At 48.3% G+C, this 16,079-nt stretch overlaps 1 protein-coding gene across 2 annotated transcripts in view; it reads right to left on the bottom strand.

The window, feature by feature from the left end:
* The window catches only part of Mgmt (O-6-methylguanine-DNA methyltransferase), a 243,831-nt gene that overhangs the window by 34,409 nt on the left and 193,343 nt on the right, over positions 1–16,079 (bottom strand). For both annotated transcript variants that reach the window (XM_006987568.4, XM_016006087.3), the window contains exon 3: positions 8,676–8,836. In XM_006987568.4, the coding sequence (XP_006987630.3) occupies positions 8,676–8,836 (161 nt within the window). The remainder of the gene's footprint in view (positions 1–8,675; positions 8,837–16,079) is intronic.

Genomic DNA, 16,079 nt, shown 5'->3' with positions numbered 1-16,079 from the left:
GGAGCCCAGCAGTTCCTTCAAACAGCCACTTCAACTTTGTATTACATTTTAAAGTTGTGTATGCATCTGTGCACATGTATGTGGGCATGCCATGGCATGCGTGTGGAAGTCAGATGCCAACCTGAAGGAGGTGCTTCTCTCCTTCCACCATGTTGTCTCAGGCATCTAACTCAGGTCACCAAGCGTGGCAGCACCAACATGTGCCTGCCAAATCATCTCCCAGGCAGATGAAGAATCATTTACTATGACCTACGACTTCACAGTGTACGGGGAGATGGAATTATAGGTGGCAGGTATCCTTTTTCCGGTGAAAGTCATAACTGTTGCCAGCACTCATGTACAGGAGACACTACAGACCCCAGTGCTGTCTGGACAGCTGCGGGGTTGTGGCAGCCACATCCCCCATAGCCAGCAACACACAGCAAACACAGAGGAGACTCAGGGAAGCGCACTGGAGGCACAGAACGGCCTCTCCGCATAGAGACTGAGTCTCCTCTGAGCTCCAGACCATGGAGACCTTGGTGCTGAGCGTCACTCTTCACTGTGTGGGTACTGGGAAGGACACATCTAGGTCATTAGCAGGTGGCTCTTGTGCTGGGTCATGGCAGCTTTCTACAGCACAACTATGGTCACCACTTCAGATGTCAGTGACTCGGGAGGTGTTAGGGCCTGAAGGAGAACCAACTCAAGCCCCTCCCCCAGGACCTCAGTGCACAACACATTTGGAGAGGGCCTTTTGTGAAGTGACGACGTTCGGAGGATTCTTACAGTGGGCTCTAATCCAATTTGACTGGTATCCTTAGGAAGTCAGAGAGATGATACTAGAGATGAGAAAAGATGACAGAAAGATGGCGGCGGGACAGCTTGCCACTCAAAGGCTGGGGCCTTGGAAGAAACCAACCCCACTGACATCTTGATCCGGAGCTTTCAGCCTCCAAACTCTGAGAAAATTGGTATATCAATCCACCTAGTCTGTAGCATTTTATTATGGCAGTCCAGAGGATGGAGAGGTTGCCTGGGGTCATCAGAAGGTCAGGGACAATGAAGGCACTGTCACCACACTCACACCATACGGCCACACCAATGGGTACAACTCCCAAGAGCTTTGCTGACAAGGTCCTGGGCAGAGGTGATGTGCTCAGCTCCCAGATATCTTGACAGGTACCTGCTAGCAGAGGTTAAAAAAAGGGGGTGGTGGTGGTGCTGTTCCCGGGCTTTTCCTCAAGGGCCAGGTTGCATCTACTTCAAGACAAGACAGGAAGTAACAGTGGAGGACTGCAGCTGCTCAGAGGTAGTGGCTCTGACAGATGTGTGAGCCTGTCTGGGGAGGACCAACAAATGCCTACTCACCCCAGATAGGCCACCAACAACAGGCCAGAGAGAGGACCTCACTCTAGTCGAGTTTGGTGAACCAATGAACCAATGAACTAGTTATGAGCTAGTTACGAGTGATTGCATTGCCGAGGAAACCGTCTCTGTCCGTCACCACTAACTGTTTATATCCTCTGGCCAGGGCGGGCTTCCTTGCTAGCAACCATGTCCTGCCTCTAGATCCTTAGGGGAGGAGGGGGGCTTGGTGAGCTCTTCCCTGCTGCATGATGGAACACAAAGGGACCAGGTCTTGGGCAGGTTTTCTACTGAACATTCAAGATGGCGATGGCCACGTCATGCCTTGAGGGCAACGTTCTATGACGGGGCAGAAGTGTCCCCTGCTGCACTGCGCTTGGCAGTGCCCCCTTTTCCACTCCCGCAGCCCTAGCTTCAACATCATGAAGCAGAACTCTAGCATCAGAGGGTTACACAGAGCAGGGACCGCGCAACCCTGAGAGCCCCTCCCTCACCTTGGGAGCCGCCTCACCTCATAGTCAGAGTCAAAAGCTCCTGTGGACGGGGTGCTGCTAGAGCAGAACAGGAGGCTACTCCGGCCTTGTACTTCTGTGCTTTGCAGAAGCCGCAAGTGTTGGCCTTGAGGCTGACGCGTCATCCCGCAGGCCAACCTTAAGTCAAGTGTTACTGTGTGGGGTCATGTGTGGTCAGGTCGGCCAGCCGGCTAACACAGAGTCTGTGCCTGGGTGTCTCCCTCTCGATGCATGGGGTTTCCAGGGGAGCCTCCTGAGGAGCAGGGCAAGGCTGTTCTGCTGTCTTTTCATGGTCAGCCCCAGGCTACAGCTGGGAGCAGCATCCATCTGCCTTGACCCTAGCAAGGCTGGCTTCTTAAAACAAACTGGACCATTAATAATATTGAAATGAGTTGGCTTGAACACAAATAAACAACATCCCCACATGAAATGCTGAAAACAAAAATCTGTTTTCTAGAGACAGAAACAGGTATCATGGCCTCTTGCTGTCCTCAGGTGGAGAGTTGGTCCCTGGCCAGGTGTTCAGCATGAGCCACCGTGCCTGGCCATGCAGGGATCTATGACGAAGGCTGTAGTGTACATCAAAAGGTGTTAATGGTTTCAATATTTATCTGCTGCAGGGAAACACTCTAAAAAGAAGACTGGAAAAATATTCTGCTAATGGCTGTGTCTTTGCCATTAAAATGAAAAGCTTAATGCATCTTATAATCAGAGGACAATTTGCAAATCATTAAGAGAAATGTAAAATTCCATTAAAATACAAATCAAGAGACTCTCCCCGGACTAATAATCTTTTTGATATTATTTTGCATTTCACCATTTCTGTTCCGATACCCGGGCCCACAAATGATCAGCTCTTGAGCACACTATTTACCACCGCCTACTTCTTTAACGAGAGACGGAGGGAAGAGGGATCTGCTATTCAGAGCAGGTACTAATGAAGAATTCCATATATTCTGAAATTTAATTAAAACCCCAAAGATTTCAAATTAGATGCAATTTGAAATGCCTGGGGCAGAAATACATGCACTTGCGTGGCGAGGGTATCACACTGAAAGCTGATACCGTAATTGGTCTTGATGTATTTTTGTGTTGCTGGGCTGAAGCACAGAACTCATAACCATATAAAAATTCTCTGTAGATTACCTGCTCATTGAAAATGCCATCACTCAGGTAGGCCTCTACTAAATTACCATGCTACTAAAATGCACAAAGTGATTCGGAGAGTACAGTGGCACAGCTGGCCGACGCCGCCAATGAGTTATGCATGCGTCAACGCCGCCTTTTTTCTTAGTAAAATATGCTCAGTTGAATATTAAAATATAATTGGCATTCAACCTAAGTAGCTTAAACCATTTTGTTATCTTCTTTTAAACCGATTTGGCTCCTCCACGGTTATTTTCAAGAATGCGACTCACAAAACTAATGATAGCATCGCATTCGGCTAGATTTGTGCTGTTTTACATTTGTCGTAAATGGGTATGGTTTCCACAGCCTGCCAGGGCTGGCCTTTAATATTCGCCGCTCTTGAACATCAAAGGCCCAATTCTTGGGGAAGGAAAGGGGGGATATGCCATTTATGTTCGTTCTTGCATATTTTATTCTGAGAAGAGGAAAGAGATGCGAATTTCTATGAAAAGTGTGTCTTGGCTGCAATAAGCCCGTCTGTCACCCTGGCTCAGTGGCTAGGTCTTCCCAAAGCCATTGACTTAAGGAAGGGCTCAAGAGGAATATCAGCCTGCTTGGAAGGGTGGGAAGGGGCAGAGGAGCCCAGCCCAGGAAGGGATGTTTATTTACTTTTTTATTTAATGGCAGACAAGGTGCACACGTGAAATCACACCCAAGTTTATGAATGAGTTCCCTTCATACAATACGAATTTGTGCCCTAATTAACAGTAGTAGTCAAGAAAAGAAAAAGTAGTTGCCATAGTAACAGACCGGATATGTTCATGCTGGCTGAGGGGCAGGGCTCACCTGCGACTTTCCAAGCACTGTCAATGCTGGCCTGCATACTCTGGTGGGAAGCAAACCTCCAGATGATCTGCGCTAATAGCAGAAAGTATTTATGAGCATTTGAAAATGCTCTTTCCTTGTTTTGTCCTTCAATTTCCTTCAGTAGTAATTTACTATCTGGCATGAAAACATGGCCCAGGGCAGGACACACTGATAAGCTCACAGGTTCCGTAGGCCTGGGTGTCTCCCCAGCTTCACAAAGTCGTCCGCTATTCTGGTGACTACTTACCCTGGGAAAGGAGGGATGCCTTTTTACTCTACGGATCTGACTTTTCCTTCTGCCCTAAGACATCAGGCCTTTAGATAAGAGACTCATAAATCTCATACTTTAAGATAGAATGCACATAGGGGTCCATCTAAAACTCAGGAAAACATTTAAATTAAGGAATACTTTTTACACATCCATCTCCTACTGTTAATTTTTTTGGTGTCATTCTTAACTGTATACCAATATTTAATAAATTGATAATGCATAGTCCAATATTATATTTAAAATATTGATATATGTAGTTCAACTCTATGCATGCTTTATTAAAATATCATTTATCTATATAGTTAATACATCCCACTATGACTCCAAAAATTTTAAATGACTAAGATTATCTGTAATATATAAACACATAATATTCTAGGAACACAAAATATAAAGATGTGAACAGTCTCTTTGGGAGCAGCATTTGTTTATCTACTTCTAACAGTAGGAATAAAACTTAAAAAAAACCCTTTAAGTGAATAGTCCATCTTGCTTTAAAAAATATTGACTTGATAGATAATTTGTATTTTCAAAGCTCATCTTACATTGACTTGATAGATAATTTGTATTTCCAGAGCTCATCTCCAATGTAAAACTTCCTCAGAATGTAGTGAGGCGATGTCTATCTTCTCATGTAGAAAACTGAACACAGGCTGCCTCTGGAGAAGAGCCACACCTGAGATCCAGCACCAGGACTCTGTAGACAGCGCCTCTACGTGCTGACATAATCAAAGGGGATGTCTAGTTCATAGACACTTTCAGAGATTTACTGAGGTAAATCTAGAGGTCAGTTGTAGTAAATGTTTTCCCACAAAAGCAGCACTCACAATATGATTGTGGTAGGGGTCCTCTGGATCATCAGTTTGAACTTGGCTGACTTTTGCAGGTTCTTCTAGGCCACCTGCTAGACTTGGTTAGGTTGCACGGTGGAGCCCCGAAGCCTGGAGCAGAGGCCTTTACCAGCTCAACTCTTTGCAGATCTTGGGGATCAAAGCCTGGACTGCCTATGAGGCTCCAGACCCAGCTCTCTGGTTGCTAGGTTTTCCAGTGCCTTAGCAACTGCTGACTGGTGATGGGCCCTTGTGCACAGACACTCCCTTCCCTTCATTTCTTGGGGGTATGGCAGATTGTGATTCTGTCCTGAGATGGCATTTCAGTGCCTTCCAGCTCTCAGCGATCCGGGAACTGGGTCTATCTTACGTGGTACTAATGGAAATCCAGGTTCCAAAGCAACCCTCCTTCTCTCTAACTGCTTCGGGCACCCCCATGATAATTCTCGCTGGCTGTGGTGACCCTCAACTCTGATCTCCTGGACATGGATCTTAAGATGACCAGGACATCTTCTAAAACACTGCAATGACTTGGAAGTCATTGGTAACATGCAGCACCTTCGCTAACTGATCTCAAGACAAAAACAAATGGCTGCACTCTTGGTCTGCTATGTGCACACTCCTAGGTTAGGCAGACTATGTACACACAGCCTAGAGCCTCACCTGTCAATCAACGGCCGCACATCACCCCTTAGTGTGGCACTGTTACAGGTTCCCCAAAATATCAGAGACTATCAACCCAACACAGGGTGAAACATGTCACAGAAAGCACTCCAAAGACGTGTCAACTATTTCCTTTTTGAGGGGGAGGCACTGTTGGGGACTGAACTCTTGGCCTTGCCAGACAAGCAATGGAGTAAAAACAGGTTGAAATGGACAGACCAGGTCTGAATCTTGAAGAATAGGGAAACAAGAAAACAAAACAAAAACAATCCACAACACACACTGTCCCTTTCCCCGCAAAAAAAGAAGATATGCAAAAGCATGTCAAACAAATCCAGAAATAAAAATGCACAGAAAATGGAGTGGGTAAAGGAAACATTAATTCCATATCAATCCCACTCTTCCTGCTATGTACAGATTGGTCTAGGGTCCCCAGGTTCCAGAGGACACTAAGATATCCCAAGATGCTTTCTGTGAGACTTCCCTTCTGCTATTTCCCTAACATTACAAGATGAAAATTGGACCAAAAAAAAGGGGTCATTTACACATGTGGAGTGGACCCAATTAATTCCATGCAAGTCAGGGTACTCTAACCAACCCTACCCCCTCCTTCTCCAAACTGTAAAATCTGCACACCTGGTCCTTGCCCAGGAGCAAATGACTACACTAAATTAAAAAAACCTGGCCTGCACATGCTGGGGCGTGGGAAACCCTGGCCCCACAGCAGTCACTAACTATCAGAGGCAGGCCTGGTCCAAGCGACCTCGGGAGCAGACAGCCTGGGTTTTAGAATTCCCAACACACTAGGAGGAAAAAGTGTGTGGAAGAAGCCTAGCTTTACCTAATACTGCCAGAGTGGATCTTGTCTATCTGGAAGCATTTATTTACCCGTATTATAGAGCTGGGGTTGGCCAATGGCTTCACCCTATTCTGATAGTTCTATCTATCTTCTTGGTTCCAAAGACCTACAAGGACCTGTCGGCACAGGGCACTGCCTCTGTGTGGGCCTGGTGTGGGCTCCTGAAGTACTGGGGACATGCCTGGGGACTCGGAGTCTGGTACGTCAGTCAGGAGCCCACTGACATGCACAGGAGCAGCAGAGAGGATGGAAGAGCTCCTCTGGATCTGTTGCTGCAGAGGAGTACCTGGCTCCTCTAGTGCCACACTTGGTGGGCACCCTCCGCTGACCATGGGATGAAACATACCATACCTTCTCTAGGTCATTTGCCTGATCTGTACAAGAGCGAGCTACTCTCTGGCCCTTGGTGGCACCAGGCCAGCAGACCCCACTGTCTGGCTTGCCAAAAGTAAGTCATTTCCTTACAATTTTGGCCTCTACAGTTTTCCTTAAGCCATAAAACCAATCTCAGGCAAAGGTTAGGATTTTACAGGCTCATTCCTCATCTACTACCTCATGGGATTATAGAGATAGCTCTGCCTTTATAAGATAATTTTCTATCCTGAGATCCTGAACCATATGGATGCCCTTGGTAGGCTTAAGAGAAGGATGGCTTGCTGGCTCTCTCTCCCTCTTGCTCCTGTTCAGGCAGTAACCCCAAAGGGACACACTGGTCGGGAGTGTCCAACTCCACCCTCACTTCACTCCACAGCAACACATGTCTCCTGTGCTTTGTTGGATACGTTCAACAGTCACACACAGTTACTTCAGCCACAGCCCTCGGTGTCACATGCAAAGTAGTAGCAGGTACACAGAGAAATTCTCTTCCCCAGTAAGTGAATGAGGAAGGTGTGCTCACTGGATACACAGTGTCCTGTGAATATCCACCCACCTCTCCCAGAAACCCCTTAACAAATTCCGGCACCTCTGCTGGGCAGAGCCTTCTGAAGACAGTCCTGGATAACACCGGGGTGAACACGGTACCCGTTCTTCCCAGCTGTCCTTTTAGTTGATCTGCATAAAGTAGATTCTCCTGTTTTTTTTTTTTTTTTTTTTTTTTTGGTTTTTCGAGACAGGGTTTCTCTGTGTAGTTTTGCGCCTTTCCTGGAGCTCACTTGGTAGCCCAGGTTGGCCTCGAACTCACAGAGATCCGCCTGGCTCTGCCTCCCGAGTGCTGGGATTAAAGGCGTGCGCCACCACCGCCCGGCTAGATTCTCCTGTTTTATCCCTCACCTATCTGACCTCGATAGTGAACCTCGTCAGGCATCAGCCTGAATGCAGAGGGTCCTGACCTTGTTTGTTTGTTTGTTTTTTCTCCAAATTCAACTCCATTTTCAAGTGTGAACTGAAAAGCAGGCACAATTCAAACACCCTTAAATTATACTTAGTAAACACCATTCTGAACCTTAAGATTGCTTTAAATTCACCATAGTTAATAAAAATCACAGATGCATGCATATATCTGAATGTGAATACATACTAATTTATATTAAATTATTTCTTATAAAAGTCAGTATGCGGACTAAATTTCTGCTTTAGGCCCAGAATGATCTTAGCTGTATGAATTAATTACTGTGATCAACAGATCCAAACAAGCTTTAGAAGAAATGTGATGCTGTCTTAGGTTACTGGGAGTCTTTCAGTGCCCTTTATCAACTACATTGAAGCAATGCATTTTAAACTCATCATTTAGAATGTCTACACGGTAAGTCGGAGAAATGAAAACTCATCTGGGAAGATGCAGCGGTGGAGTGGACTCCGAAGTCACTTCACAGAAGGGGCTCACTGTCCAGATACAAGGCTCATTTCCCATGCTGCTGGCAGGCGGAGAGTTGAAGTTAACAATAAGCTTATTGAAGAATCTACTGCCACTCAGATGTGTTCCTATTTAAACCTTTCAGCCAAGCCAGAGTCAAGAGTTGATCTGCATGCATCATTTTTACTGCTTTTGCCAAGAATTATGTGACCATGTGCCAAGACTAACACAACCACTCGGAGTAGGCGGGGTCGTGAGCTCTTAGCCTTCGGCCTTGGGCTTGGCCACATGCCGCCTGTGTTTAGACGATGTGAAAATTCCAAGCCTGTGCAGTCAGTAAACGAGCTGTGATGTCAGCCATAGTTAATAAGTCAGGCTCCCCAAAGGCAGCGCAGTTACCAACCTTGCTGGAACACAGGGTGATGGAGAGCAGGCAAGGGGAGCCCCTCCGTGGCTGCAGGTTCACGGAAATAGGTGTCCAGCCAGGCTGTGCACTGCACCAGGGGCTCTGGCACTCCTTCTGGCCCACCGGGCAACTCGGGACCAGCTGGGGTCTCCGTGGGGCTGCAAAAGGGATAAGAAGCTCAGTGACCACACGCGTGAAAAGCATACCCACTGGAGGGAAACCGTTGGCCACTCTCCAGTGTGTGTCTGCCAGACACACAGAGACCTTCAGATAACAGAAAGGGCCACTGAGGGATGCTGGGTGGGAAGGCACTGCGGTCCCCACATCTGCTTTTCCATCTTCAGGCTTATTCTGAAGCACAGGGAGGGTCCAGAATGTGGACTGCAAGCCTCTGCAGTCACAGTGCCTGGGGATGGGAACCAGCAAGCTGACACACAGGAACATCCCATGCCCCTGTTCAGGGTTTGTAGGTCAGCATGATCAGGTAACCATCACCCAGACTATTCTCCCTAAACATCAGGTGCCATCCACATCCCACCTCTCACCCTGAATCCCCACAACAGAGGGGGCACCCCTTCTCAGACGGCTTTGGGGCTACACCTTTGGAAGCTCCTTAGAGTACACTGACCATGTTCCCTAACACCCATGACAAGTGACATGACCTTCTGAGCTTAGTACTTCCAGGCTAGCAGGGCGACTCCTTTCTCCCTGGGGTGTCTAGTTGGAGGTGCTTAGCAACAAATCCCCTGCTCATTCTTTGCAGTCCCTGTCCTTCGGCTCGATGCCCTGGTGTCTAAAACGGAAATGTTTCATCGCCGTTTTGGATGGGTTCTTACAGGTCCCACGTGGGCCGTCTTCTGTTCCCTGATTTGGCCCTGCATGGAGCCCGCTGCTGCTCATGCTCAGCTGGGGTCTGCCTGCTAGGCTGGGCGCCACAGGCTAAGAACACACGCTGTGAGGAAAGGCCACTTCTACGCTCTGGGCTCTGAGCCTGGAGCTTTATGGCAGACTCAGTTTTTGTTTCAATTTTCTGGGATCCACACCCACGAGTCATAGACACTGGCTCTTATTTCTCTGGTGATTTTTCTCCTTCGCTTCATTCCCAGGCTCCAGGCAGCAGCATGCTTCTGTGTGACTTTCTGGGCCTGGGGAGGGGGGCATAGTTTCTCTGGGCCTCCTGAGGCAGCCCAGTGTCAGAATTCTCAAGGGAAGGTGGAAGGACATGGATGGTGTAGAGGTGAGTACTCCTTGGATTGTTAATCCAGTCTCCTTTGGCTCCTATGTCCTGTGAGGGTTGGCACAATCATTCAGTCCACAGGTCTGTGTTCACACATGGCCATCTTGGTGAAGAAGGGAGGCCTCCAGTCAGCTATGGAAGTGGGGTCCCCCACAAAGGTGTGACAGGTGGCTGCCTGTGTAAAGTGTGTGCAGAGCAAGATGGGTTTCACAGACGGGGGTCACCAGAGCCACCAGAGGTGGGGGTGGGGACAACAGTTTTAGATAAACACTGAGGCAAAAAGCAGCAGGACCAGACCTAAGAGGCAGGGTAGGAAGGTCTCAAGTCACAGGAAGATGAGCTGGTTCCTGGAGTAAGCAGGGTCCGAGGTCCTATGGCAGGGTGTCTCATGAGCCTGACTCGGGGGAACTTTTATTAAGGAAGGTTTTGGTTGAGGAAATGCAAGGTGCTGATGTGCAGATCCCTCCTCGTTTGTGTATTGCAGATCTGACTCTTACAGGGCAGCCACAGGCTTTCCGCAGTGCCTTGTAATCAGGCCCATGCAGGCAAGGACAGCTTCTCGGTGGGGGCTTTGTGTCTCCAACTAAGTCCTTGTATATTAAAAAACAACAACAACAATAACAAAACGCAAAAACAAAACAAAACAAAACAAAAAAACAAAAAAAACGCACTTCTAGGACGAGATGCACAACAGGGTTTTTTTTTTTTTTTGTTGTTGTTGTTGTTTTGTTTTGTTTTTGGTACCATTTTCAAAGAGGACAGGAAGTCATTCAGAAAAGGCCTTAGAAGCATATGAACGCTTCTGGCTCTCAGGAAGGAACCAGAGGATGGATGGAGAAAGAAGCTACAATGCATGACGATACTGGGGCAGAAGTGGATGGCTGAGGGGAGATGTCAGGCCTGGGAGGACTGGGGAGATAGATGGTTCAGCTGGGAAAGTGCTTGCTAAACAAGCATGGCACTCTCAGGATCACCATGAAAAAGCTGGGACCCACAGCAAGTGGTCATACTCTCAGTGCTGGGGAGGGGAAGCCAGCCTAGCCTGCTTGGTGAGTTCCAAGCCAGCGAGAGACCCCATCTAAAGAAGACGGACAGCACCTGAGGGGTGACACCAGGGACTGTCCTCTGCACCCCCTCAACCTCCACATATGTACAATCAAGCCCTGAGCTGGCCAAGCCTGTGGATATCACAGCTGGCCTTTCTGAAGCTGCTAAGCAAGGCCTCCTTCAGTCCTGTGTCTGAAGAAACAGGTATGGTGTCAGTCCAAGCCGCTGCTGCCTGTATACCCCAGGTGGGCCCCAGGGATGACAGCTCGTTCCACATGCAGACTCCAGGCTTCTCTTGGGAGTCTCCTGGGGAGATGGAACTGTCTCATTGCCCTGACTGCTTTCCCTATTAGCAATGTCTGATCATGGGAGGGAAAACTTCTGCCCGTGCCTGGCTTAGATATTACTCAATTTTAGAGACACACGCTCAGTCACTCTATTCCTACTCTGTTGCTCGCTAACCAAGTGAATGGAGTCTCAAGGATGTCTGAAAGGAGAGATGGAGAAATATATAATGTACTTTGCCCTCCTGGTCCCTGGGGATGGTGGGAGAACGGAGGGAATAGGTGTGGTGTCTGCTGGAGGCAGCAGGTCCCTCCAGAGCAGGGCAGCCAGCAAGCGGCCCGTAGTCTTCAGGGTTCACTCCCCCTGCTCAGACTGGCAGCGAATAAAAATCATGTCCACGTGCACAGCCCCTCAACCAAGGACACAGGAGGGACAGGACTGCCTTGAGGTCCTACACCAAACTGCCACCTTCACAGAACATGAGTGGTGGGTGGGGTGGGGTAGGATAGGCAAACAGATAAAACAGGTAGTTAAGACTAGCTAACACCTCAACATCAAGGCCAGGTCCGTGTGGGTGCTGACGAGCACTGCGCACAGGGGTCTCGAGGGACATCCATGTTCACTGTGTGAGGGTCCCGAGGGACATCCATGTTCACTGTGTGAGGGTCCCGAGGGACATCCATGTTCACTGTGTGAGGGAGCGTTTTAAAGCACGAGTCCAGGGCTTCTGTGTTTCCCAGTGACCGCTCAGAGGCCTCTGCTGCTCATGTTGGCCTTTCCTCTACCTTGCAGAGGGCGAGTCGTGTTTCCTAGCATTTCCCGCTCTTAAAAGGATATGTGAAGAATTTTTATAGTAGTAAAATTCATCTTAAATTGATTTTTTATGCTTGTGCTAAAGATCTCACCTCTGATTCACTCTGAGGGTCTCTTTTTTAACTCTTTCTCCATCGGCACTAGATAACTAGCCATGGGTGAAATGTAATTAAACAGCTTTGATTCCGAAGCAAGGATTTATGGGGCTACATTTAAAATGAATGGCTTTAAACACACACATAAAACCAGATTTTTAAAGCCATGACACAAATTTCCATTTCTACAATAAAAGGAAATTTATTCTCCTGCCCTGCCCTCCTCCACCAGTCTTCCCGGCTGTTCGTCCAGGGGAGAGCTATGGCGTGACAGCACCACTAACGGCTGCTCTTATGACGGAGGAGTTTCTCCAGACCTCCCCACTGACGAATCCGGAGACTCCAATAATGAGGGGCCCTGCGCCCCCAATCTTTTAAATGCCATATCCAAGTTTCCTCAGTACCAGGCCAGAAAAAAGATGCAACCCCCTGAGAACCACTCAGTACAGTGCTTGGCATCCCTTGGGGACACCTGCTCCAATCCCAGTGGTCGACACAGATCTGCCTCTCTAGGCCAGCATGTCAACTGCCTCCATGGAGAAAGAGAGAGGTGAAGATTGCGACACAAACCCCACATTCGCTCTTTAACTTGTCACTGGAAGATGGCTGGGGATTGAGCAAAGAGACCCCGCTTCCTCAAGCTTCTACCACAGGAGGATGGAGTACGAGGCATTTTAACATACTGTGGTTGGGGGCAACTAAGGCCTGTTCTGAGGATTTCTTCAAGAAAGCAGCAATTGTTGGTAATTGCGGGTCAAGAGTGTGTTGCCTCCTGGGCTTCCAGAGCGCAGGATGGTCCACGTGTAGTTGTGTTGCTGCCGACGTCTGCATGAGGGCCTCCGCTCACTTCCCTTCCTTGACTCTGAGAAAGGACAACTCACGGCGCATGGCAGTTCTGATCATTTCTTCACAGGGCAAAGACGAGTGGCTCCCAAGCCCCAGTCCAGACCTCTGCCACACGGGCAGCGTTATTCTCTCCTGTGTGAAACTTCCGTGTCAAGACACAGACACCCTCAGGAACAGAATGGAAGACAGGCGAGACTAATTCAGCCGAGACTAATGGAGATGGCCCCAGTGCAGCGTGGGGTGTGCATCTTGTCCTCTGAATCCCGCCAAGTTAGTTAGCCACTGAATGGAGCCCAGGGACCGCAAGGCTCTGCTGGGGGTGCAGTGCCATAGCCCTCTATAGGAGCCTGGCCTGGGGTCTTGTTCTTTACCCAACAGGGACACGTGCATGCCGTGCTACAAGGGAGACATAAAGGACACCTGTCACCACCTCCCCCATCTTTCCCCGAGTACAGATTCACCCAACAGTTTAAAACATGGCTCAGCCCATGGGAGACCTGTGCATACAGAATTTGGGATGCTTCAGGAAGCCCCTTGAGGAGAGATTTACTAAAGGCTCATTTCTAAATGACTCCTACCAACCTGAGACAGTAAGATGAATGTACTTACCTTAAACATCATTTGGTATAAGAAAATAAGCTACAACTTTCTTAGAGTCGTTCCCATTGTGGGAACCATGTACTGACACTCACCCAAGGTGAGTGCTGCTATGGGACAACCAGAATCCAGAATGACAAGACCATGTATTCACACCAGCTCTTCTGTGACCCAGTACCTACCCCCAGAGGGTGACTTTGCATCCTATGCTTTTAGAATGTTAACTATGACACTAGAGGGTCAAACAAGATGAATTCTACAGACCAGATTTCTTCTAGACTCCGGCAAGGAGCCGATGTAGGCTGTGTCCTTCAGCAAGGTGTAGAGGAAGTGGTGTGGCAACGTGTAGAGTTGCTGGCAGGGCTCTTCAAAGGAGGAGGGACCTAGAGCTGAGGCGATGTGCAGCATAATGGACAGCCTTAGGTGAGGAACATTGCCAAGGCCAAGCACACCTTGTCTCCTCTGGCTTCCAGTGTGTGGTGTGGAGGGCGGAGGAGCCTCTGGGACTCTGGGATGAAGCCCTAGACTTCACAGACTCACTGAGGCACAACTGTGGCAGAGGTGACTTTCTAAACACTGTGTGGAGACTCTTGCTCCGTCGTGCTGGCACGTGCACAATTATGTCTAATTTAGAAGATCTCTAGCCGAGTGGCTTGTGTTTGATGGATGTGTCCTGCATCTAATTATGCCTTCTCACTAAAACCCAGGCATTTTTCTTCCAGGGGTGGGATTGAAGACAAGAAACAAACTACGCTACCTGCTATCAATAAAGACTGCTTTTTAGAAAAAGGCAGACTGAATAAAGCCTTTAAACTTTTCATTCCAATTCAGGGAAGGTCTGACTCCGTTCACGGCTTACTGGGGAGAGCGTCCACACAGGTGGCCCTTCCTCGGGCACCTGTAGCCAGCTGTGCAGATAGAGGGGACGTGAAGGTGAGCCACGCAGGGCGAGAGCAGTGGCTCTCACTTATGCCTTTCAAACAACCCCATGTTTGGAGGGGGTTAGCAAGGACTCTCTATTCTCACGCCAGCTCACGAATGAACAGTGAGTGGTGCTCCACAGCACTGCCTGGTGGTAGGAGCTGTCCAGGCAACATTCACATGCGGGCTTGACAGTTCACCTTTTCCAGAGTGACTTTAAGACACACAGCAGAAGAAGGTCGAGTTAAGGAGCTGATGGTAATGATAAGAAAGAGCAACTTCAACAAGGAACCCGAGTCAAAGGTGAAGAACCATAAAGGCACACCAGCAGGAGCTCACTATTGCACTGAGGCCATGCTGCTCACCAACAGTTCACTAACAGAGCTGTGGTGATGACCTCACTACACACATGAGCTCTTCTCAGTGACTCACAGGCTGGCTATGTCACCCATTTCCCACCCACCCGAAGGACAGAATTTTCTACAACGGAAAATAAGGATAATAACAGTCAAGTGTCACAATTACTTTTTGCCAACTTAACACATAGCTGGGAAGAGGGGATTTCAATTGACGAACTGCCTCTATCAGACTGGCTTGTAGGCAAGTCTGTAGGGCATTTTCTTGACTACTGATGTGGAAGGGCCCAGTCTACTAAAGGTGGTGCCACTCCTGGGTAGGTGGTCCTGGGCTATATAAGGGAACAGGCTGAGCAAATCAGGGTAAGCAAGCCAGTCAGCAGCGTTAGTCCATGGTCTCTGCTTCAGTTCCTGTCTCCAGGTTCCTGCTTGACTTCCTGCCCTGACATTCCTCAGTGATGGTCTGTGATACAGAAGTGTAAGCCAAATAAGCACTCTCCTCTTCCCTGTTGATTTCGTCAGTGTTTACCACAGCAACAGAAAGTAAAGTAGCATAAATAAGTATGAAACAGTGATACATTTAAGCATGTATAAATGCTGGTTAGTATTTTAAAACAAGAATATGCACCACTCATAACAAGAGAGCTTACTAGAGTATCTGCTACGGTTTAACTCTGAAATGTCCTCCAAAGGCCCATGTGCTAAAGGCTTGATCACCAGCCTGTGGCACTATGGGAGGTAGCAGAATCTTTAGATGGAGCCTAGTTGGAAGGAATTAGGTCACTGAGGTGTGTGCCCTTCTTGAAAGTGGTATCAGGGTCATGGCCTCTTCCCCTCTTTCTCTGCTTCCCAACTGAGTGAGGTGAACAGCCCTACCAACCATACATTTTTGCCATGAGGTTCTGTTTTCACAGAGGTCTGAAACAATAGGGTCGATGTGACCATAGACTGAAAAACATGGCCCAAATAAACATTCCTTTTTAAACAAATTCTGGATCCCAGGCGCTTTATCATAGCATCAGGAAGTTGACCGACAAAGCGCCTATTTTCAAAGATGCATTCTCTTCCAATGGGAGACTTCTTATCATGCCAGGTTAGGCCAGAGGGAACAAAGGTAGTCATTCCTAGAAGGATAGGAACTAGACAGCCTGAAGGGAAGGCAGTGACACCCTACAGTCATAGCAGAGGGCTCTGACGTCCACTC

Source organism: Peromyscus maniculatus, chromosome 1 (assembly GCF_049852395.1).
Source record: "Peromyscus maniculatus bairdii isolate BWxNUB_F1_BW_parent chromosome 1, HU_Pman_BW_mat_3.1, whole genome shotgun sequence".
Taxonomy (NCBI): Eukaryota; Metazoa; Chordata; class Mammalia; order Rodentia; family Cricetidae; genus Peromyscus; species Peromyscus maniculatus.
This window is presented reverse-complemented; position numbering and strand designations above follow the sequence as displayed.